The sequence below is a fragment of the Puma concolor genome, chromosome A3, assembly GCF_028749965.1.
Source record: "Puma concolor isolate L17-30 chromosome A3, mPumCon1.1.hap2, whole genome shotgun sequence".
NCBI classification, from domain to species: domain Eukaryota; kingdom Metazoa; phylum Chordata; class Mammalia; order Carnivora; family Felidae; genus Puma; species Puma concolor.
Genome location: NC_141669.1, coordinates 12,768,024 through 12,793,672, shown reverse-complemented (window position 1 = coordinate 12,793,672; position 25,649 = coordinate 12,768,024). Strand labels below are relative to the sequence as shown.

Sequence of the window (25,649 nt, the reverse complement as noted above, 5' to 3'; positions counted from 1 at the left end):
GAAAGGGAAGGGAGGGAGCAAGTGAAGACTGGCTCCGGCGTTGCCATGCCAACCTGCTCCCCAGCCGGGGCAGGAAGATGGCGCCCCCGCCACGTGCGCCTGTGTCCCTTCCCGGTCACGCCCGGGACCGTGTTGAGTTGCTGAGTGCCTGGTCCGGGCCCAGGAGGAGCTGCTGGTGTCAGTTCTAAGAGAGGCTGGCTGCTTGGTCAGCAATACACAAAATAGTAGAGGGTCAAATTAAGTATTGCTACACACAATGGGTTGATTGTTTTCTGGGTTTTTTTCCCCTTAAGGAAGCAAGTGTTGCATTTAAACACCTGGGTTTTCTATTTTCACAAAGATGTGTATATAGTTTTGCCTTCCACGTTTCATAAAAGCTTACTGATCAGAGGGATCTGTGTGATCATCTGGTCTAGCTTCTGGCTGATCCTTTTTTCAGGTGAGTAAACTGAGGCTGGCTGAGTGGGGAGTAGGAGGCAATTTGAACAGGGAGAAGCGTAAAGGCTTTGTAGCCATCTAGTCCTGGGCTCCGGGAGCGGGATACTGTGTGTAAAGCACTTAGCGCGAGACCTGGGTCCACCGTGGGGCTCCGTAAATGCTATCCCTGATTATTTTCTGAACTTTCATGCGTGCCAAGTGGGGTCAATAAATGAAACACTCATAAAACAAAATGCATATTGAATCAGTACAGGGGAGCCTCCTGATCTCCTTTGTCCTAAAACAACTGCTTCCTTTGGAGATGCAGAATAAAAAGGGGACTTCAAATCCTTAGTCTAGCGCAGCGCTTCTCAAATGTACGGCCAAGGGCACAGGCTCGGCCGCCGTGAAGGTGAGTTGCTGTCTCCACAGTCTCTCCGGTGTTGTTTCCCACACGCCGCTGGGCCCAGGTGACTTGAGGTTGTTTCATATAGCGGGCTTTCCTGCTGGTGCGAACAGCAGAGTAGCCTCGGACCTCGTGTTTGAGTAAAAATTTGCAATCTTCAAGTGGGATTAAGACGCAGCCTAAACAGTACTTGATCCGTCTGTGAGGCTGCGAGCTCCGCAGCGGATGGAGAGCAGTGCTTTCAAATTTAGTCATTGGTGGCCACGGACACCAGCCTGGGAACCCCAGCTGCAGGGTAAAGTTTAAATCGGGATAGCGTATGGTTGAGTCATCAAGAGCTGGGCTGGGCTTTAAAATAAACTTGGAGATAAACTCGGTGACTTTGTTTGTTTGCTTTAATTGTGGTCTTGGTGCATCCATCCAAACAGGGAAGCCCCACGGTGACTTTGCTGCCTTCTCTGTGTATTGTGAGTTTCCTGCAGGAGCATGTCTGAAAGCAGCATCACATGTCCGGAAGCCCATCTGTGTAGAAACAGCCTATCTGTCTATAAGCACAGGGGTGGGGGTACGGCCATGAATGGAGGATCCCCCCCTATCTTAATGTACACTTCCAGAGTGTTTTCCAGTTGTGCCAAAGTGAGCCAGAGAAACTCATTTTGATAAGCTTGGGATAGAATGTCAGCCTTTTTTTTTTTCTTTCTTTCTTTTTTCCTATTTTTTTCTTTCACTTTACACTCCCAACTGGAGTCAAGGTGATTCAGCCGCAAGCTGTGTTTCCCTTGGTGGAAAACGTGACGTCAGAAATTAGCGAAAGCAGCTGGGGAGGATGACTACTTAGCCAAATGGTTGAATCTATTAATCTTTTCTCCCCACCCCAGTTGCCTTGGCCCATTGCTGGCTGACTCTTTAAGACCAGTCAGTGCCTGGGGCGCCTGGGTGGCGCAGTCGGTTAAGCGTCCGACTTCAGCCAGGTCACGATCTCACGGTCCGTGAGTTCGAGCCCCACGTCAGGCTCTGGGCTGATGGCTCAGAGCCTGGAGCCTGTTTCTGATTCTGTGTCTCCCTCTCTCTCTGCCCCTCCCCCATTCATGCTCTGTCTCTCTCTGTCCCAAAAAATAAATAAACGTTGAAAAAAAAAAAATGAAAAAAAAAAAAAGACCAGTCAGTGCCTTTGAAATGACCTTGAACGGGAATTAAGGGAGTTACTGAGTTAAGTACGCATTGGGTACTACAGCTGTGAATTTGAACATTCTACTAAGAGGAATAACGTTTAGAAAATATCCAGGTCATTGAAATCAATCCCTCTGCTTTGTCCTTTTTACAAACTTCTGCTTTTGTGCTAAGGCCCTACCCAGACCTGACCTGGTCTGGCATTTTTAATGTGAGACGATAATGCCCCTTAGTGGAGAAGACACATAACTGCAAGCTTTTGCATTTGCCCAAAGAAAAACTGTTTTAGCGAACGACCTCACTTTCATAATTCTTAAAACTGAACAGGGTACCTATTTTTTGAGGGTCATCGGGAGAATCACATGAGATCATGCGTGGGCAGCACTTAAAATAGCACTGAGCACAGGACTGACAGTGGCTGTGACCGTGGTTATCTGACAAGGAGAATGTGGGTAAGCAGGGGATGAGTGAAGTCATCTTCGAGTCCCCAGGATTTTAGGTCAAGGTCCTCCGTGTCAGCGGTGATATGTCAGCATGTCCTCACCTGGGACAGGACTGTCTCACAGCTGGCCCACCAACCTGGAGGCAGCGAAGTCCACTTCTGCAAGTGCACCCAGGTTTCAGCACGGGAATTTCGATTCAAAGAGACATCTGCAAATGCGAATCCACAGCCCGGAGACATGTCATTTTGTCATGCCTGTCCCTGACCTTGAGCTTCTCCCAGCTCAGCCTCCAAATCTAATTGGCAGGGCCAAAGGCAGGGACAGTCACAGGCTTCTCTTTGTGCGAATGAGTCGCTGACCGTCTCCTCCAAGCGGGTGAAGCAGACTCTTCTCAAAGCCCCTTGCTGTCTGTCTTCAGCCCATTTGTGCCTCGCTGAGGGTGTAGATTGCTTTCAGATGGCTCGAGTTCCCTTCCTTTTAATTTTCAACTATAACATGAGATCCCTGTCTGCTTCTTCATATGCCAGAAACCAGTTATAGCTTCATTAAACTTGGTGGAAAGGGGAAAAATATTTCCTTCCTTCCTTCCTTCCTTCCTTCCTTCCTTCCTTCCTTCCTTCCTTCCTTCCTTCCTTCCTTCCTCCCTGTCTGTCACATTTTTTCCCCTCTTCTGCCTGCCCGTTCTTCCTTCCCTCTTTCTCTAAGCAAATGGCTGGGACTCAGACACGAGATCCTTGGATACAGATTTTGGTATTCACGCTGTCACTTTGCACTCATTTTTTTTCCCCCCTTTTATTAGCAAACACGTATTCCCTGAGTGGCCTGCTGTGGATTCAAGCATAAAGTCCTAGCTCCTGTCCTGGAGGTGCTCACCTTCTAGGAAGAGAGGCAGACAGGTAAGCAGGAATGACTGGAACGTGGAAGGGTGGCGTGTGAGGACTCCTGGGGCTCTGGTGAGAGCTGGACAGCAGGGGACACCGCTCCCACCCCAGGACTGGGACAGGCATCCAGGCAAGCCCCAGGCCAGCCGAGGATATCAGTCTACCTGGCAGAGAACTACGTTTAACGCAGGTGTAAAAGCGCGTAGGAATACCAGTCCTGCCCCTTCATCGTAACCGGAAGACTGGGATCTCCCAAAGGATCTCCAAGTGAGCCTGTGACAGCTGTCACTCCCAAGGCCCCTCATCTCCACCCAGCCAGCCACCAAGAGTGGGTGATTTGGCCTTACCTTCCATCCAGCTCCCGAGCCTCACCGGTTGCCGGATGTTCACTAACAAGTTTCTCCCTCCCGAGTCCACAGCCTCCTTCTGCCTGAAACCTTAACAGCTTATTCCAGCCCAGATGAGTTACCTCTTCTCTTGCGCCCCTTTTCCAGAACGTTTTCGCTTTACCCCAATCGCAGTCCTCACTAGAACCTTCCATCCTTTACAGTGGGCTTTGAACATGGCTTCTTGCCCTCCCTGGGTTGTGCTCTTATCTCAGACCACTGCAGGGATAGAGTCTTACTGAGCACTAGTCCCTAAAAAGAGCAGATGTTCATGTATTTATTCCTTAAACCATTCACCAACTTTCTCTACTCTGTTAAGGACTGTGCTGGGTATTGAGGATGGAGCGATAATTAAGACCTGCCCTCAAGCAGCTCAACAGACATGTATAAGTATTTTAGTTTTGGAAGAAATATATACACAGGATTTACAGGATGTGTGTATGTAGATAGATAGATATTCTATCGAGTTGTCTATATACAGAAAATCTCGAGGCAGCTGGGTGGCTCAGTCAGTTAGACATCCAACTTCGGCTCAGGTCATGATCTCACTGTTTGTGAGTTCAAGCCCCATGTCAGGCTCTGTGCTGACAGCTCAGAGCCTGGAGCCTGCTTTGGATTCTGTGTCTCCTTCTCTCTCTGCCCCTCCCATGCTCATGCTCTGTCTCTCTCTGTCTCTCAATAATAAATAAATGTTTTAAAAAACTAAAAAAAAATCTATCCATATCTATATCCATATACATATCTATATATCTATATCTATATCTATATCCATATCTATATCTATATCTGTATCTATATGTATATCATCTATGTCTATATCTACTAGGGTCATTGGAAGGAAGAGGTCATTTAATTTGGGAGCAAGTGTCAGGGTGGGGTGAGGACGAGGTATTTGATTTCATTGCCAGTGGAGGATCAGCTAAATTATATTGACTATAAGTTGGTAGAGAGCCCAGCAGAGCCAGTGGAAATTTGCCAACTAACCAAAATCTTTGGGTATAGTGGTACTTTCTAGAAGTTTTGAAAAATGTTTATTATTCCAACAAAATGCTGCCATTTCCTGGGCAACGTAACTAGACTCCCAAAGCCTTGGGATCTGTATTAACATCATTGTTTTGTCATCTCGTGGGATTTGTTTTTTCAAATTTGAAATTTGAAAGCCAAAGAGTAGACCTTTGGTGTTTGCAAATTATCCCCAACCTAATGCCTTAATGTTACAGTTGTACTACTATTATAATTGCAATGAGACCTGATTGAGGCTTCTAGGGCTGGGACCTGGCAGGTCCTCAATTGCTTCTTGAATTCCCAAGGAAAAAGGGTCTGCATTAGAGAATGTCATATTAGTCCTTTGAATACACCTGAAGGATTAAACTAGGCTATCCAAGCACTGCCCAGTAGAGGTACTTGGGGGAGACTTTGTTGCATGTATGAAAATTATTTGTAGTTTGCATGCCTTTGCGTTTCACAACATTTACTGCCTCGAACATACACAAGGGCTTGAAAACAGTTTCTCTGTAGTAGTATAGGCATTCCACCAGATACCAGAATTACTGCTTTTTCACAGACTAACTCTGTAGCACTCCCTGATGGCAGCAGTGGGCCAATTTTGATATAGCGGGGGACATTGGAAAGTGCTGGGGTTCTGTCGTCACTCTCCTTGCCATGTAACTTGCAATCCACACGGCTTCAAGAAACAAGACCGGGGCAGCATGTGGAAGGTGCTGTTAGTGTGAAATGGTGTTGCTGGGAGGAAAGGTGCATCCCCCTTCTCATTAGCTTAGCTCCTGATTGGGCATTAGGTTGCCTGGGTACGTATTTGGAAATTGTTGCATATCCTCTCTGTATAACCCTAGGAGGTTGGAACATGGAGCAGCTCCAGATCCCTGAGCCAGGCCTGGTGGGCAACAGATGATAAGGATGAGGCTCAGAGCAGGAAAATGACCTTCCCCAAGGTCCTGTAGCACATAAGTGGCTAAAATGAGATTAGGGCACAGAGCCCATGACTCTCTGTTCACTTGGGGGCATTACAGAGGCATTACAGTCAATGGTATCGCCTGTGTACTTCAAGCCTTGAGTTACACAATAGCCATTTGACCCATCCAAGCTGCCAGGCTGCATTTCTGCCCAGGAATGTCCCTGCTCCCACTTTCTGGTTGCAAAGTTCGTATATAATCAGTCCTCAGTGATTCTTCTGACCTTCTCTCCTTCCCCTCCCCTCCAAGATGCACTTTCTATTTTATGGTTTCATACTGTCCCTCCTTAGGACCATGCTCACTGACCATGCATTTCCCCATCCCCTGCAATGACTAATTCTCCCTCATTCTTATCCAAAAGACAGTGTCTGACCCAAATACCAGATGACCTGAGAGCCTCTCCTCCCATGGGATATGGAAGAAAAATCTTAGGTTTTGTTGACAGAGAAGCTCCATGGGGTCATGGGAGTTTTGTTTACAATGAATGACTTAATTCAATCCACATGTATGTATGTGTGGCATTCCCACTGTGTGTGAGGCAGTAGTCTAGGAGTTGAGGATACACAAGTCAATGGTAATAGAGATTTGAAAGAAGAATAAAGGCAGTGACTGGGCACGGGGTGGGGTGAGGTGGGGTGGGGTGAGGTGAGGTGGGGAGAAACACTATTTTGGGCCAGTTGGTTAGGTTGAGCTCCACTGAAAAGTAAACCTTGAACAGAGGCCCAAAGGCAAACCATGTAGATATATGGGAGGGGGAGGGAAAGCATTCTGGGCAGAAGGACTAGGAAGTGCAAAGGTCCTGTGACAGAAAGATATGTCATACATTCAAAAAAGAAAAGGTAAGGAGGCAGAGGTAGCTGAATCACAGTGATTGCAGGGGATGAACCACTTTGGGGTACCATCACATAGGATGCCTGGTTGACCGTGATAAGGATCTAGTACCCTACTATAAGTAAAACAGGGCCCCACTGAAACAATTTAAGTAGAGGAGTGACATAATGCAACTTTTTAAACATCAGCAAAGCTGCCAGAAAGGCAGTTGACTGGGTGGTTGGGAATGGATGAGAGCAGCGCTGGGAAATCTGTGTAAAGGGTGCGTATGATACTCTGGGCAGGAGTTGATGGCTGGTGGCTTGGTCTAGGGTGCTGGTAAGGGACGGTGTGAGAAGCAATTGAATTGAGATCATCTTAAAAGTACTGCTGGTGGGATTTGTTAGCTTGGTTATGGGGTATGAGAGAAAAAAAAAGTCAAGGATAACACCAGCTTTTGGGGACTGAGCTGCTGGAAACATGGGATTGTCATTGGCTGAGATGCGGAAGACTGGAGCAGGGCAGTTTTTGAGGAGAGAAAGCAACACTTTAATTTGGGGTGAGTTAAGTTTCAGCTATTTATGAGAAGTCACGTAGTCAATTGGATACATGAGTCAGGGGTTCAGACGAGGGGGTCGGGCAACAGTTGTGAATTTGGAAGTCATTGGCATACATCTCTAAGATAACATTTAAAGCCTTCACAGATATCAATAGTTGTGTCGGAAAGAGGAGCTCTTGGTCATGGCCAGGACAACAGAACTGAGACAATAAAAATAACAAGGGTAATAGTGATGATGGCAACTACCACTTACTTATGCATCCGACTGCTTACCTATGTTGTCTCATTATTTCTAAAAGCCACCCTTGGAGAGGTTGAAGTAATCTCTGTTTTACTCATATTGAAAGTCAGACTCAGGGAGGTTAAGTAAATGTTGTTAAATACATTGATTAAGTCCGTGTGGCTGTTGCTATGCTGGACATCAGGAAGCAGATCACAGCTCAGTTTAAGAAGTTCAAGGGCGTGGTCCTTCTGTCGTCTTTGAAGAACACATTTCGGCCAAGAATTTCTGCCAGTTCACCCCCCGCCTTCAAGTTACGTGTGTCCTGAAGATGGGGCACTTCAGGTGCCGGATGAAATAAAGCCTGAGGGGACACACGGTGCCGCCCACACCAACACGACACACAATGTAAAGTAACGGGGGGACAATTTGAAAAAGCGTTAGAGACGAGACATGAGAAGACAGGGTCACACTTCCCCTCTAAACGCCGGCTACAGTTTAAGCAAAGACATTACCAGCAGGTGCTTGTTGATTTCCTTTCCTGGTTTCGCTGTCAGAGGACAGCGCCCATCCTCCTTGGAGGCAGGTGTTCGTGCCACACTGGCCGTCCGCAGGCACTCTGCCCTGCTGTCATCTCCATTAGGTCTCGTCACAGGCAAATGAGTGCTGTGGACCCCATCTGGGAGAGTAAGGTCTGAGGGGTGACGTGACTTGTCCAAGGTCTGCGGCTAGTACGGGATACTGTTGAGATGTGAACTAGGCTCTCCGGATCCCCAAGCTCATGCCTGTTGCACCGCACTGCTCCAGAAAGGACAGGAGAGAAGAGGCTGGGATCCTGACAGCACCTCGGGTGCCGGATCATCCCAGGATCCCTGGCATGCAGTCCTGGGGATGGCCAGCAGAGGGGACCACGCACCCGGGTTTCTGCATCCGGCTGCCTGAAGCCATGTTGAATGAGCAAATGTCTGCAGCAGACTATGAGATCTAAATGTCTCCTTGGCAGGAAATCCTCGAGGAGCACTGCGGGGTTGTGCAAACAGCCTTACAATGTCCGCTTGTGTGTGTGCGCTCGGCTTCGCCTGTGTCGCCCACAATGCTCTGTTTTTTTTGGATAATGGGGCTCTGTGGACCCATACGCCTTGTCATGCAAAGGGAGGGACCTGTGTTTGTCATAAATGGGCTCTTGTATGATTAATAGCCATGCGAATGAGCTTGCAGCAGCCGTTCAGCACCCGGCTTCACCTCTTCACGGAGACGGTGGTCTGAGTAGGCTTTCTTCCCTTGCCCCAAAGCAGCAGTGCAGTATTTATTGCTGAAAGGGAAATGACTTGTTTGCACTGTGGCTGCAGTTTTTGCCATGCGAGACAGGAGGTGCAGAAACTAGTATTTGTTGTCAGGGGCTGATTGCATGCCAGATACTACACTAGCTACGTAATCTGCATATCTTACTCAATAGCAACATTGTAAAGGAAGTATTATGATTTGCATTTTACAGACGAGGAAAAGTCAGATTCAGAAGAGTAGAACGACTTGCCCAAGGTGTCCAGAGCTCATGCTATTCCCATTAAATGACTCCCTTTCTTCTTCAGTGTGGTCTGTTGGTCCACACACTTGAAGATGCCTTTCCTCATCCCGTTGGGCTGCTCATACACTGGAATTGGTGATTTTAAAACAGATGAGGAGTTGCCATTCCTGGGCTTTGGTGTGTTTCTAGTACCTCCTGGAATTATATGCAAAAAAAAAAAAAAAAAAAAAATGTGAGTCTGTGGATGTGTGCATTTTTCTGAAAAGGCTGATTTTCATCAGATTCTCAAAGTCATCTGTGACCATAAAACAACAGAGTCAAGCACCCCAAAATACTTCTATTTTGGGAAATGCTTATTTTCTCTGACCTCTTCCTGTTACCATGACTATTTTCTCTGTTCAGTTTATTCACAACTGATATCTTACTGTTGCTATGCGGTGACTACTCATCTAACGCTTCCGATCCATTTTGGTAGACATCAATGAAGAGGGCCGTGTGCTGGACCCATGTTTGGTGCTCAGTGGGGAGGAGTCGGGGGGGATAAAGTGAAATGGGTGACATTCTGAAAACGAAGAAGACAGCCCTTGAAAAGAATTCACAGCAAAGGTGGTTCATTCAGCTTGGAAATCCAGATAGGAGGTTTCTGGGAGAAAATGCTATTTGATTTTGGGTACTGAAAGACAGACAGAACATCTGGAGGCAGAGGAGAGGAGAAGGGCATTCCAGGCAAAGGGAATAGCACAAGCAAAACAACAACAACAAAAACAACCCAGAAGGAAGAAGGGGGCCAGAGCTGTTGGTACTGTCCAGATTCTGGTGTGACCAAAGTACCGAGTGTTCAAAGTTGCTGAAACTTGAAAAGAGAGCTTTGGGTCAGATTTTATGGCCCTGAATACCATGTAAAAAAATTGTCCTCCTCTTAATTTGACAGCCAGCTTGGAAACGTTTATGCTAAACCGCGCCTTCCTTCTACCCAGCTAACCCCTGGGAAGAGCCAGGTCTCCCAGTGCTCAGCAAACCCACCCGACCGCCCCTTCCCTGTCCAGCCTGTGTTGATGGTCCTCATCACGTGCTTGGGGTTCAAGCCAGGGATTTTATTTGAGAACGTTAGTTTGATCTGCCATGAAGAATACGTTGAAATCCAGCTGGTTGCTCACTTCAGAAACTGGAAACAAAAGCAGAACCACTCCCGCCTCCAACATTTCAAGGGAGCTTTGCAGCCCCTGCGATGTCCTCAATGCTTGAGATGAAATGGAGCGTGCCAACCTCCCTGGACTTCAAATTCCTAGGTTTTTAGTATGTGAAATGTTTCTTGTTGGTCTTTTTGGTACTTACATAATTTTTGACATCCCACATTCCCCCCCCCCCGCCCAGATAAATTTGACCTGGGATGTAAAACCGCTAATGTTTTGACCTGTCAATTCCAAATGTCACCTTTGGTACACAGGTGGACCCCAGTTTAGGAAAACTCAGCATCTGAAAATCTAGACCTACGAATCAAGTCAACCCACGGCCCTGGGGTGGGTGGGATTCTTCAGGGGCCTTCACTTCCCAGAAGAATTCCTTTCAATAACACCTCCCTGTGCCTCAACACGCTAGGTCATATTTCACCTACCACCCGACAGTGAACTATGGAGGCAAAGAAACTTCAAGCACAAATGTGGGATACAGCTGCCCATGGAATGAAAACCAGGCAGAGACAAGGGGAAAGCTTTTTTTTTTCTTAGTGTTATATTGTAAGATAACAGAAATGGAAGAGATTTAATTCAGCAGCATTGATTCTGCACACGGCATTTCCTATAACATGCTCAGAGACTGGTACATGATCTCAGGTGCTTGGAGTATCTGGGGTTGCATTTGAGAGAGGTGGAGATAGTGACTATCGGCCATACCGAAGCAAAGAGAAGGCATGGAGAGGGGTGGATCTCGGGGAGATGGGAGAGTTAAGTGGATAGAGTTTGGTGAGAGAATGGATCTGTGGAGTATAGTAGATGGGGAAGTCTCAGATGACACTCAGGTTTCTGGCTCATATAATTAGTTGAATGATGATGTCTTTTATTGAACAAAGGAGGGGGGAGGATATTTGGGAAAGATATTAACCTCTCCCTCCGAATCACTATGCTTTCAGGAAATCCATTTAGATTTACAGGCGTGGAGTTGAGGAGGGAGGTCCAGTTTGGGGCCGGAGGTTGAGAAGTCTTCAGCATATGGGCGGAAGTTGGGAGTCGGGAGGGTCCCACCTGAGAGGAGGGAAAAAGGTGTGAAGAAAGACAACTGGAGGCCAACACTTAAAGGTTACATGGAGGAACTGGAAACATGAGAAGGAATATTCAGGGAGAAGAGAGAGGAACAGAGACCCTCCAGGATCTTCTCTGCAGCTCCTCCCTCTGACGAAGGGGTTGCCGGGCCCCTGTTGACCCACTTACCTAAGAAGGAATTCTGGGAAAATGGAGATTGGTAATCCAAGAGAACTGCCAGTGGTTTTTTTTGTTTTTTTTGTTTTTTTTTTTTTTAATGTTTATTTACTTTTGAGACAGAGACAGAGCATGAACGGGGGAGGGTCAGAGAGAGAGGGAGACACGGAATCTGAAACAGGCTCCAGGCTCTGAGTGGCCAGCACAGAGCCCGACGAGGGGCTCGAACTCACGGAGTGTGAGATCGTGACCTGAGCCGAAGTCGGCCGCTTAACCGACTGAGCCACCCAGGCGCCCCTGCCAGTGTTTAATCTAAAACACTGATGGTCAGAACCGCCCAAGTTTGGGGTAACTTCTTGGTGTTTTGGTGTTTCCTTTTGGTTTCTAGGCTGAACTGAGGCCAACCCAGAGAAGGGGAATAAATAACTTGCCCAGAGAAAGGCATTTCCAAGACTAGAGCTCAGTCCCTAAGCTGCTGGCTCTGCAGGGAGTCACTTTCCTTTTGAAATTAGGCAGAACTGGCCTGGGTGGGCTGAGACTGTCAGCCCTCCTTCGAGCTAAGGGACAGGCTGACCAACCAGTTTGCTCATAACCGTGTTCTTGATTTCACAAGTGAAAGGGAACAAATTCACTAATGATTTCCCAGTGGTGGGCCGGTCCAGCGCAAAGCCCCAGCTTGATTGTTTCCATATTCGCTACCATTTGAAACTGGGGGGGCATGCTGACTGGCATCCCTAAAAAAGAATTGGATTTTGCCCTCATTTCTTGGAGGCTTTTTGCTGCTATAATATTGATGTTTACGGGGAAATTAGCTATGATGAGGTAATAGTCTATTTTAGAAAACTGAACTCAGATATCGAAAGGGCTATTTTAAACCTGCACTTAATCGTTCGGTTCCATAATGGTCTCTTGGCTTTTTTTTTTTTTTTTTTTTTTTGAGAATTCCCACGGATTGCCTTACAACTGGACGCTAGCAGTTTGAATTCCCTGGGGAACGCCAAGCCCTTTTGAGGGACACCATGGTATTAATGATCGATGAGAATATTCAAGGCATTTTCCCATTTGAGTGCCATTACTTGTAGTGTTAAAACGTTTTGAAAACACATTTTAGCCATTAACTCATTTTTATTGTCAGATGAAAGTGCTTTAATAGACTCACTCTACTTCAGTTTTCCTCCTTCGGCTCGGAATGAAATCATCTGTTGGATTCTTGGCAACCCATTCGGCAACACAACAGAGAACCTTATGACTTCATTACAGAAGCGGCAGATGGGGGAGCGCCTTGCAGCCCAGCCCAGCGATCTAAAATCGCTAACCTGGCTTAGCAGATTTCAGCTCCCGGAATTTATAAGCTGAGCCAACATCATTCCATCGGGGCATTTTTCCCTCCAGCAAAACAGGTGCTTATTTCGTTTAGGCAGCGTACCTGGATTTTAGTTGAGAAGTTATTTTTTTAAGCCCCCTCTTTTGTATCTGATACATTACAGGCTGATGGTTAACCGGTTTTGCTTATAATTCAAAGCCGTCAAGTTGTGGAAAAGCAGTACGTACGGGAGAGGGCTCTGGGGCTACCAGAGAAAGGGTGTGTGAGCTGTATGAATAGCAGACTCTCAGAGCTGCACTCTCCTCCTGGGACATCTCCCTGGATGCCGCTGGTGGTTCGCGGAAGGCAAGCCAAAGGGGTTGTTTGCTTTGCAGGGCGGTGTGGGGAGTCCGCAGGCCTCTGGTGTCACTGGCAGCGACTGCCATCCTGATTGTTGTCATGATTTCTGCAGCCCTGAACCTTGTTGATCAGGCTGGAAGGTACATTGTCTTAATAGCCCTCCTAAAGACGGACAGTCTCCGGAAACATTCCCAAAGCCAGAACTGGCCTGCTTTTCTCAGTTCTGCTTAGAGAAATCTCAGGGCACTACTGCGGTTAGGAAGTTAGACTCCTGGGAAAACTGGTGAGACTTATGGCAAGGCTGGTAGCAGGATCCAGCCGGAGGCACTGGCCTGAGGGCGGAGAGCAGGTTCCCCTTGGAGCTCTGCTTCCTAGCCTGAGCAAGTAACTGACCAGGTTAGCAGCTCCTAGATTTTTGAATTTCGTCAACCAGTAAAATTTAGAAAGCTTTACCTTTCTGCGTGGCCCAAGACATGCACTTTAGTTTTTCTTATTTTGCCCTTGACTCATTGATGCCTTGGAACCGCTGGGCAGAGCAGTTTTAAGGATTTCTTATTTTTTCAGGGCCACCCGTGGGCCGGGCCCTGTGCTAAGTGCTGGGGACACAGTAAGGTGTAAACATGGCCCTGCCCCAGGAGACCTTGCATCAAGAGAGATAAGGGAACAGGCGTGAATCACAGTCCAGGCTGGAAGACACCGTGATATGGTCATCACAGCATGTTAGGTGAGCAGAGAGAGGCAGAGCTCACTCAAGTGGGTGGGTTTTCCTTTACCTGAGGTCAGGCCAAAGAGTCGGGAGAAGTCACGGGACTCCTGAAGGCTCTGGTTTCCAAACTCATACTTGAAAGGGAATTCCAGGGAGGCCCTTGCCAAGGACCAGTGCTTAGCGGTCAGACGGAATTGGATGCCAGACCCCGCTCTGCTCCTTGTGGTCTTGAGCAAGTCTCTAAGTCTTTAAGATTATTCCTTTATCTCTAAAAATTGAGATAATAACAATTCCTCCCTCATGTGTGGCTGTAAAATTTAAGATATGGTGATACATGAGAAGCTGTCATCACTATGGCCTGCAAAGCATTAAGAAATGCTGGTTGCCATTGTAATTGTAAACAGAAGGAGGAACATGTGCAAGGGCCCTGAGGCACTAGAGAGCGGGGCTCCTTTAGAGAAGGGCAGGGTGTCAGTGGAGTCAAGGGTCCTGGGATGGGGAGGAAGATAGGGGCCAGGGGCCAGGTGTCTCTGTGCCCGGGGCATGTTACCTGGGTGCGCTATTCCCTGTAGGCACTGCGGGGCAGTGGAAGCATATTAAGCAAGGAAGTAACATAATCAGATTTGTGTTTAGAAAGAGGGCTCTGCCAGTCGTATGGAGATGAATGGAAGGGTAACAAGACTGGTGTCGGGAAGATCGGTTTGGGAGTTGTTTCTGGATGCAGGTAGGTTCTGCTCTGCTGAGGGTCTGAAGTAAGACAACCAAGGTAGAGACAGAAAGACGTGCACAGTTTTATGAAGCGTCTGGTGGTGTCCTTGTTAGGTAGCTGATTAGCATGTTCTGGTGAGACCTGATGAGCATGGAACAGGAACCCTCCAGTGGCAACAATACACTGAGCTGTACTTTTTATGTCGTAAAGAATGGATTTAGGGGTGACTGGGTGGCTCAGTCAGTTAGGCTTCCGACTTCAGCTCAGGTCATGATCTTGCAGTTTGTGAGTTCGAGCCCCGCATCAGGCTCTGTGCTGACAGCTTGGATCCTGGAGCCTGCTTCGGATTCTGTGTCTCCCTCTCTCTCTCTCTCTCTCTGCCCCTCAGTGGCTCACGCTCTCTGTCTCCGTCTCTCTGTCTCTCAAAAACAAACATTAAAAAAATTAAAACAAAAAAAAAAAGAAGAATGGATTTGATGTCCCATTTACTCTTTGGGTAGATAGAGCGTGAGACTGAGAGGCAGGACATCTCCATTCTGGACCCTTCTTTGGCCCATATGTATTGTGTGTCTTTTGTGTGTAACAAAAAAGTGCTTTTTTGTTAAGTAAGAGCTTTAAAAAGATGATCCCGGTTCTAATGTAGAATGTATTGTGAAGACATTTGGGATTATGGATCAGGAAGTCCAGAATCCAACTGGAAGACATTGGGAAAGATACTTTCTATACCTGACCCGTGAGTTCTGATCTGTAAAACGGGTCCAATAATACCTTTTCTACATTTAACACATGCTCATGGTGAGGATGAATGTGGCCAGACGCATCTTTGACAAAGATGTGATGTTATATAAATATGCCATTGTTGTGTTCATGATTGGTCTGTGGATTACATGCTATGTTGCAGAAAAATATTAAGATCGACTAGAACTTCTTATTCCCCCAAATACTGATTTATAAAGAATCAAAGTCTTTGATTTATTAATATCTTTGTACCAAGGATGCTAAGTATTGTAGATTCTTGAAGGTATTGGCTCACTTAAAATGCTAACAGAACCTATCCCTTCTGATAGAGGTATTGGGTATTTATCATCTTAGACCCTGAAGAAAAACATTAGAAAATAAAACTGTGTAGGACTACTGTTTGATCTATTTTTTTTTCTCATCTTCTATTCTTTATTGATCAAGGTGGTCTTGGCTTAGGAATTCTCTTTTCAGATAGTCATAGCTACTAAAGAAATCTCCCAAGTGCCTATTCATGAAGATTGGTATTGAAGTTCTGCTGTATGCAGGGAACAGTCAGCATTCACACTAATGCTTGCACCCTGTGCTCGAGTCCTTTGTTATGTCTTATAATAAACAAATTAATTTCCTCACAAACTATGGCCACGTTTTTTAAAAGCAAGCTCAGATCGGTTTTATTTGGTTTTACACTCTGGGAATACAGCTAATACTATTATTCAATATTTTTTTCTTCCAAATAAAAACAGAGTTCCAAATTAAAAAAAAAAAAAAATACACGTGTGTGTGTGTGTGTGTGTGTGTGTGTGTGTGTGTGTGTGTGTTAGCAGAGAACTGTTTTTCCAGACGGCCATTGTTTTCCACTGAGCAGGCTTAGAGCTAAGTCCCGTGGAAGTGGTTTTGTGCTCAGAGCCAAGAAAGTAGTCGTAGAAAACACCATGTGCACATCCCAAATTGTCACCCTTGGTCGATGAGAGCCTCCCTTGGGAGGAACGTGAGGGCCATCTCTACAGGCACTGTTAACACACCTAGAGTGACTGGAGAAACACCCTCCTCCTTCGAGACCATTTGGGGAAAAAGTATGAAAGCACCCACTTCAAAATTATACACCAGTAACAGAACCTTGAGGAATCAGACTTCTGTACTGGGAAGACTTGCTGAGTCACCATCCAGCTTGTGACTTTTGTTCTCCTCTCCTCTCTAAACCCCCTTCCCCCCGCCCTCCCCCACACACCCCCAGCTGGAGAGCTTCTCTGGGCCAGTCCAGATCCGAAGGGTTGCCCTTGGGGCAGCTCACTTCTTTTGTGCCAGCTTCTCAGGGAGACTCCACCCCCTGCGGTGTTCAGTTCCCTCCCTGTCTACACCAGTGAGTGGTGCTAGTGTGGAACAGGCCACTTTGGAATGGAAGGGAACAGAAGCAGTAGACCCTCTTCCAAAAAAAGAAAGTGCATGTGTACAATAACAGCCCATCCTGCGTGCACTTTCCACAGATCGTGGCCTCCCAGGGTCCCCAGACGGAGACCTCCTGGGGGTCTGAAGTTCCAGGTCTTCTGCTATGGGGAAAAGAGCATAGACTTCAGGGTCCCAGACTCTCTCTTTGATTCTCCTGTAGTCCTCAGGAAGATGCTTTAACCGCCCGAGCCTCTTTTTCTTCCAATAAAAGTACAGATAATGACAGCCAGCCGAAGGGTTGCTGGGAGGTTTGAGTGAACTAAAGTGTGCGAGAGCTCAAACATAGTGCCAGGCACACAGTGGGCACTCAACGAAACGTGGATTTCTTGGGGGCGTCTAGGTGGCTCAGTCTGTTAAGCATCTGACTTCAGCTCCGGTCATGATCTTGAAGTTTGTGAGTTGGAGCCCCAAGTCAGGCTCTGTGCTGACAGCTCAGAGCCTGGAGCCTCTTCAGATTCTGTGACTTCCTCTTCCTCTGCCCCCTCCCTTCCTCGCACTCTGTCACACGTGCTCTCTCGCTCTCTCTTTCAAAAACAAACGTTAAAAAAAAATTTTTTTAAACTGTGGATGTTCTTGTCCCTCCTAGGTATAATAATGTAATAAAAAGCTATAGTGTCTCTGATTGGTTCTTAAGATGTACCAAGTACATAGTGTTACTTTCACATTCAGTTAACATTTCTGAGCACCTACCACTTATCAGAAATTTGTTATATGCTTCCTGGGTAGTTCACATTCTTAAGTCGGTTACGGTCTCCCTGCCCAATAGAATGGGCATCCCCTGAGTACTGAGGCCAGGCCTTCCATTATTGCGTACCTCACCCCCACGTGTCCTGTGTATTGAGGGCGTTTAACAAGTCATTGACCGTTTCCCTCAGGTCATTATTAAAGGTGGCTTTTTTTTGTTTTAAAAAACAAAGGGGGAAAAAGAAACTTCCCACCGAACTGCTGTCAGAGTCCCTTGTCTTGGAATAGGAGTTCGCCTTTTCCTTCTTTTTCGATAGGTCACTATCATAGAATCAGTGTTGAGGAAGGCTAACACTGGAGGGAACCAAGCCTCCTGGGACTGAGTGGGCAGGAATCCTAACGTCCTCTCCTTTAAACTGCTGGCAAATCTGCGTGTCACCCCTTTGTCCTTCGGCATTCCATTTCTTGTCCGTGGAGGTGTTTCATAAGCCACTTTGGTGTGTCGTTAGATGTTCGTGTTTTCCTTAAACTTCCTGCTATATTTATGAAATGGGACACAGTCATAGACATAACCATTTGGCTAACATTTGCAATTTTCAAGGATTTTTCTAGCATTTACTAAAAGAGTGACCTACTTATGCCTACTTTCAAAAGCGTTTGTGTATGCTTGGAATTTTTGTGATGGAAATAGGTAATGATCTATAGAGTTATCGGAAGACCCCAGCCTCAAATTATTACCGACTTACATAAATACTGGTTTTCTGAGAATTTTGGGGTTTTTAATAAGTGTTTATATATTTTTAATCAGTTTCTATATGTAATCTGAATACTCCTAAATTTTCTACTTCTAGAAAATATATCTTCCTCCTATGTATATTTTGAAGATGAAATAAGAAGAATCTACCTAAAATACAATGTTCAGCATGTAGAAAGGTATCTTAAAGTGCTAGCTTTTTATGCCTTTCCATCTTGGTCTGGTGATAGTGAAAGCTTTTTGCATGAAGAAACATGTATTGGGGCACCTGGGTGGCTCAGTCGGTTAAGTCTCTGACTCTGGATTTCAGCTCAGGTCATGATCTCACAGTTTGTGAGTTTGAGCCTCACAGAGACAGCAGCCTGGAGCCTGCTTGGGATTCTTTCTCTCCCTCTCTGGGATTCTCTCTCTCCCTGTCTCTCTGTCCCTCTCTCACTCAGGCTCTCTTTCTCTCTCAAAATAAATAAATAAACTTAAGAAAGAAAGAAAGAAACGATTAATCTTCCAAGACCAAACATGAAGGATGAAGAAAAATGCACCTTATTTGAGTCCGGGGACATTGCATTTCTTTGATTCTCTGCATATCTTAAGCCATAACATGAGTTGTAATGCTGAATAATGGTAACTAATATTTGCAGGGCATTTTACAGTTATATGCAATGTTTTCACACCCATTTTATTTAGTCCTTGCAAGAACGTTGCACAGAAGATATTATTATAGGACTGTTGTGCAGATGAGGACCCCAGGTCTCACAGCCAAAATGACTTGCTCCGGAAAAATGGGAGAATTGGATGGTTCTTCATGTTTGTGCAGCTTTTTCAACTTTTTCTGTGTCATCTCCTTCATCTACTCCTTACACTATATATCTTTTGAGAGCATCCGTTGGCCATGTTGTTCTTTTGACTTACTCTGCTTCAGATGCTCAATACTATGTCTTACTCTTTGTCAGTAAATCTCAGCTTGCAATGCCATGGAAAAACAGGTCCAGCCAATAGCTAAGGCCAACATGCCAAGGACCCAGTGAAGCAGATACCCACACATCTTTGCTTTGGTAGGGAAGGGACAGTCCTAGAAAATCCAGCCATGGAAGAAGACTCATGTCTCTAAGAGTAAAAGGCCATCCAGAGTGGTAACTGATGGAAAGAGAACCACCTTCCGATGGTATTCTCCAAAAGCAGGAGACATCCCAAGTAAAAGAGTCAGAGAGCGTATTTGCAGGACGCACCCCTTCATAAGTACTTATCCAACTGGTATGTCCTTTTCCTTTCTCTTCATCTGATAGCCAAGACCTTGGACTCTTCCCTTGCTGCCCCCCTGCCAGACTCTCCTTGCAGAAATGAATTCAGATCTCACAACACTCAGGTGCACACTGTGGCTATAGCAAGTCCCAGGAGGACTTTACTTTAAGATGATCTTTGAAGATGTTAAAGGAGTTGTGTGTGTGTGTGTGTGTGTGTGTGTGTGTGTGTGTGTGATTAAAGTCTAAACCTCACAATGCAGACAACATTCTATTTTCAGTAATAAAAACGCTCTAGACCTTATTGCTTCATCTCTTTTGTGCCTGGAATCCCTCGTACCATCCTCCTTTGTGACTTCAGTTTCTATTACTTTAGTACTTTAGCATCTATGTTTTTTGATATACTTCTCTCCTTCAAACTGGGTTCTCCTCCCCCTCTTATATTACTGGGGAGACCTGTCCTATCCCTTGAACTTACATAAACAGCATAGAAACCACCAAGAATCATCATCAGAATCATCATCCTTGTTTTAAGGGACTCGGGTTATGGCTCTCCTACAAGACCCAGAGCACCTGCTGGGTTTCTCTCTTCTCTCTGGCATATGTCCCCACACTGCTGGGGAGAATGACAAGTAGCTGGCATCCCTTGGACAGACCCAGCAGCAGGACACATTAGAACTGTAGCCATGGAGTTAACCAAATACAACGTGGAAACCAGAGTCCGCGCTTTCTCATCAGCCCCGTACTGCCCACCAAGCTTCCCTGCCTGCCACCCATTTGGCCGCAAAACCTCTTCTGTACCCATGGGAGCCCTGAGACCTGGCTTCTCCCCAGACATGACTTCCTCTGTCTACTCTTAGCCATAGGAAACTTCTCTTTGTCTCAACTGTCTCTTAGCTATGATCAATTTTTCCTTTTTTCTTTTTAATAAAAAAAAAAAAAAATAGAAGTAGAACAAGAAGCTCTACTTCTTTAGCATAACCCATTTGTTTTTATTTTCCGGACACCAAATCTTGAAAGAGAACATTTTTCTCCTTTGCTTTGGCCGGCCCGCAGAAGCTCAGGTCCAAATTGAACACTTGTCTCCAGTAAACATGAAGACTTTATGGCCCAGATGACCTATAATTCACATACTACTTGCTATTTATCTTCCTGCTCCACTTTTATTTCTTTCTTCTCCCCACTTGTGCTATGTAAGTATTTGCATTTTCTAATAGTGTGTAATAACTTATCTTATGTTCTTTTATGGAACAAGATGAAATATTAAAAATAAAAATAAAAAAATATTAAAAATAATTAAAAATTTAAAAATATTAAAAATAATAAAAATATTAAAATAAAAATATTAAAAATAATAAAAATAAAAAATAAAAATAAAAAATATTAAAAATAAAAATAATTAAAAATAATAAAAATAATAAAAATAATATTAAAAATATTAAAAATATTAAAAATATTAAAAATAAACATCGTATTAATGAAACCATCTCATTAGTAATGCACTGCATAGCAATGGATTTTGTATGCACAGAGGAGCTCTTTGCAAAGAGCAGTCACTGCCATGAAGGTCATGGCTGGGGCTGTGGTGCAAGCCCCATGGGTGAGGATCCCTTCCAAGTGGATCCTGGGGTCTCTTCTCAGTGACTGTCTGTGTGATGTTAACTCACTTTTTAGACCTTAAGCCAGCATACACTTCTGTGGGTTCTTGTTGACCTTGAAGAGGAATAGAAATCCTCAAATCGTTCTGTGCTTATTCAAAGAGTGTGTATTGAATTGCAGCTTTCATAGGACTGCACTTGACCCCTAATACTACATAATGTTCCACAGTCATTGTTGTAGACATTTCCTGTTTGGGGTATGAAACATCTAGAATATTGGGAGTTCCTTAATTGACCCCAGTTGATGTTAGAATCATGTTCCAAAATGTTTGACTACATGAGCCAACCAGCTTAAATAACATCTTTTATTCTTTTGAACATCTAGAATTCTGTAGCCAGGTGATATTTGATTGTATCTCCACGTGTATTCCTTTCAGGCTGTTGCTAATTTCAAAGGATTGACATATTTCCCACCCAGGTAGTCTGACAGTAGAATCATGCACAAGACAGAGTTTTAGGAGGCAGCTAAATCCATTCAGGTCTCTTGCGACACATTAATAGCACAAAACCAGGAAAATCAAGAATATTTAACTTCCATTAAGGCATTTTATGTGGAATCTGGGACTGCTGTTAAACTGTAGAATCATCTTACTATCAGAAGTGTCTCCAGGTCTGAAGTGGAACTGTTCATTAAGCTGGAAACAGATTCTTTCCAAGAGACCCCAGGAGGGCTTGTGAATGTTGCTCAGCAGTAGGAATGGACTATACCAGTTCTGAGCTTCTGAATTTGGCAGGATCTACCTCATACAGGGCTTTTGCTCAAAGGTATCTTAAAAAGAAGTGTACATGGGAGGAAGAGAAAAATGACAGAAAGAATAAGGAAGATTCTTTTTGGAAGAGCAAAGCATGGTGTTTGCTTCCCAGTGTGTGCATACACGTGTGTGTATGTGTGTGCACCCACGTGTATGTGCATGCCCAGATATTCATATACCACGAGATGGGAAGTCTAAGAAGTATCTTGTCCAACCTTCTGCCCAACACATAATTCATTTTTGCAATATTTTTTCAGGCTGGTAGAACACATTTCTACTTAAACACCACCAGTTACAGGAACTTCACTATTTCACAAGGCAAAGCCCTCAATGCTCAGACAACTCTAATGTTTTGTTTTTCATGACTCTGAATGAAGATCTTCTTCAATTATTTCTTCAGTGACCCAGCTCTCTTCCCTAGAGCTGCATGCAACCTATTAATCCACCTTCCATAGGATAATCCTAAATAAGTATTTGAAGGCTGTTGTAATCATCATAATGATTATGGTGGTATCATCATCATCATTAACACTGGTAGTACATAACATTTCTTGAGCACTTCCTGTACGTGATGTGCTAAGCATTTTATATTTCTATCTCACTAATCCTCAAGACTCAATGAAATAGATAACATTTCACTAATTTTATTTTATTTTGAGAGAGAGAGAGAGAGAGAGAGAGAGAATGAGTGAGGGAGGGACAGAGAGAGAGGGAGAGAGAGAATCCCAAGCAGGCTCCATACTCAATGGTAAGCCCTATGTGGGGTCTCATGACTCTGAGATCATGACCTGAGCCGAGATCAAGAGTTGGAGGCTTAACCAACTGAGCCACCTAAGTGCCCTGAAATCGATAAATTTCAAAAACTCATTTTACGGATGAGAAAACTGAGGTTTGGAGAAGTAAGGCAGCTTGCCCTGGGTAACAGAACTAGGATGGAAATCAGGCTTCCCCAGTCTCTTTTCTAGCTCCACATTAGTGACCTATACTGTGGATGATGTGTGCAGGTGTTTTTTCATGGGAGGATTATGGGGACTAGACTACCACCTTCTGCATCCAAGGGAACTTCTGGCTGCATACTGACTCACACAAAGCATTCTCCTCTCATCACATCTTTCTTACAGTGGTGTATTTTTAGGAATTCCTGTGTCAGCATAAACACTGTTGGAAGCCCTGTGCAGAGAAAACTGCAGCCTTGCGGTTTTCTTTTACTGGTCCAATGATTTTTCAAGTTGATCCTTTACAAACTGAGGTGTCTGAGTCGTGAGTTAGAGAAATGCCTTCCAAAGAGCACAGCATCCAGCATCAAACTGTGGCTCCATGAGTAGGTGCCGAATGATTGAATGGACCAGTGGCCTCCTGAAGAAAATAGTTTAACGTCTAGGGCTGAGAGAAGTAGAAATTTTGTGTTCTACCTCAATAATAACTATTTCCCTATTCTTTCTTTTTTTAAGTTGGGATTGCAAATATGTATCAAATTCGTATTTCTCTGCTGGTTTGATTCACCCATGTAATTATGCTTTAATTTCATTGAAAATAACTTTTTGGATTAATATGAATACCTTTTCATGTTTACACTTCATGAAGTACCCAATCTTGTTACCACTGAAATGTCAAATTATGAGAGCTTCTGACTTTCCAGCTAGTTGCACCTCTGGGAAATCTGGCCTCCTCCACAGGCCATGAGGGGTCTCCGGAGCTGTAAATCTGTGTTTTCTAAACTCCTTTCTCCAGAAATTTTAAGAAACTGACCTTTCTGGAAAGATATTTTAATAATGCTCTTGTTGTGCTTGTCCATTAACATGGTATGTTCTCACATCAGTGGAAAGGAAACAAAGCAATGCTGAAGTATTAACTGTAAAGATTCAAGGACTTGGTGAAGGGCAAAGGTAAACCCATAAATACACCTAAGCCCTGCCTCCTATAACTAAAGTACCTGATTCTTAGAATAGAGTGTTCTTTGGTTAATTGTCATTATTATGAATGAGACCCAAGATACAAGTGTATTCTTCAGAGACAGCTTGTGACATTCTTCTCACTGTCATACTTTATATGTTTTACACTGGATATCCCTAACTTCTGGAGAGCCAGGACCTCACAGATGTTTATCCTACCCTGATTCAGGAAGGAGTTGCTAAGTTACTAGTCATCTGGTGTGGAGATATTTTATATCAGATGCAGCTATTGGAAGTCCAGAGTGATGTACACAAATTAGTAAAATATGTCCAACCCTTTAAGAAGTCTATTTTTTTTTTCTTAAAAAAAAAAGTCTATTTTTCATCCTTTTAATGGTATTTGGTTTTGTATTGCCTCTCCTAGGTTTGCTGGGATGGGAAACCTGCTCAAAGTCCTTACCAGAGAAATTGAAAACTATCCACATTTTTTCCTGGATTTTGAAAGTAAGTTCCAAAAATCAAATGATAATGACGGGAACGTTTTACTGTCTTAATAGCTTGTTGATAGAGAAGTTATAACATAAAGATTTTAGATGATACTTAAATCCAAATGTTACCGTTCGTTCTGAGTCTTCAAAGATCATTTTATTTCTTTCTTTTCCTGTTATTTTTTTAAGAAACCTAATAGGAAAAATTTGTAATGTATGTAGGGTTTTCTTGGATTTTACAACCAGTCAGCTTTCATCAGCTAGCATCAGTCATCATCATGTATTTTTCTTAATAATTTTTATGAAATGCTAGGTCATATTCTAAAGAAAAATAGTATGTATATAACTTATGTAGATTAATATCACAAATATCACTAGACACAAAAAAATTTATAGAACTAGAAAATAGGCTTACAGATTATTTTTGAGTCATCTCTGTTTTTTTATGTTATTTGATTGCACAAAACTATTTCAAAATTTTGAGATACCCCCCTTTAATTTGAAGGTTATGTTTCTTTTATGAAAAATTTATTTTTTTTTTCTAAAGTAAAGTGGCTTGTGCATTATGACTGAATAAACATGGAGGCTATTATTCTTATCTTGTTTATTTTCTTGGTTGAATATATTTTCAAATGAGTGACACATTCATGTTTTATCAACTAAGCTTATGGTTCCACCTTCACTCCTGTATTCCCCCTTTTCTAAATTACAATTCTGCAATAGCAAGAACATTAAATGTTCCTATTCCCAGTGTTCACTGTTTGTTGCAAACTTTAATCTGCTTTAAACTTTAAGTTTTCGAGTATCTACTTAGATCAAAAAATAAGTCAGAATTTCATGGCATATATATTAAACTTGCTGACAGAGATTTTCTAAGTAAATGTTAGAAGACCCGTTCAAGATACAGTAAAGCAAAAGATGACTGCTCCCTAGATATGCCTTTGCCGAATCTTTCGTGAGTATAAAATAGCTACTTGGAAAGGAAAAGTACTCCCAAGACTCATGGGTCCTAAAAAAAGTGTTGAATCTAGATTATATTCCATGAGGATATCTCATTTCTGATTTAACTCATTTTGCTGGTATCGTTGCTTGGATGGTTTGGTTGGTTTTGATTGGGTTGGGCTGGGTTCTGTTGGACTGGTTGAGCTGGGTTGAGTTGGGTTGGCTTGTGCTTGGCTAGGTGGCATAGGTGGCCAGCAGTGTAGGTGGGAACTCAACAATAGAGTGATTTGACACATTGAAAGGAATGGGCTTTTTTACTCGTGTAACTTTCGCAACTCCCATATACATATCTTTGTTGTTGTTACTATTGTTGTTAAAATGAAAATTTATTAGTCACTTTAAAGAATTTTACAAGATAAGTCACCTCTTATCCTACCCCCTCGTATTACTACTTGCATGTTTAGTTGATTCCTTCCACTTCTTGTCGCACGCATTTTACACTGTTGCAACTAGCATGTACGAAGTCCAAAACAGACGTGGAGGTAAAATACCCCATTCACTGAAAACTTGGGGGGCATATGAACACCTAAGGTAGTCAAATGTCTGCACTTTTTTTTTTGAAGCTCTGAATTCTACACACATCTGCACATGCTGCTTATAATTGCCTACCAGGTTCAGTGGCCCCCATTTGTCTATTTACCTGTTTTTGGATTCTTGGCTTTCTGTGCTTTTATAAAGAGTAGTTTTGAGTTCCTTGTCAAGTCTAATTTTA

At 44.0% G+C, this 25,649-nt stretch overlaps 1 protein-coding gene across 5 annotated transcripts in view; it reads left to right on the top strand.

Annotated features, from left to right (window-relative positions):
* The window catches only part of CYRIA (CYFIP related Rac1 interactor A), a 108,331-nt gene that overhangs the window by 52,812 nt on the left and 29,870 nt on the right, over positions 1-25,649 (top strand). For 3 of the 5 annotated variants that reach the window (XM_086700065.1, XM_086700066.1, XM_086700067.1), the window contains 2 exons: positions 3,236-3,332; positions 23,872-23,951. In XM_086700065.1, coding sequence (XP_086556191.1) covers positions 23,882-23,951 — 70 coding nt within the window. In that variant the 5' untranslated portion in view covers positions 3,236-3,332; positions 23,872-23,881. Of the gene's footprint in view, positions 1-3,235; positions 3,333-12,338; positions 12,605-23,871; positions 23,952-25,649 lie in introns of those variants that run through there. The other 2 variants (XM_025927284.2, XM_086700068.1) reach the window with 2 other exon arrangements.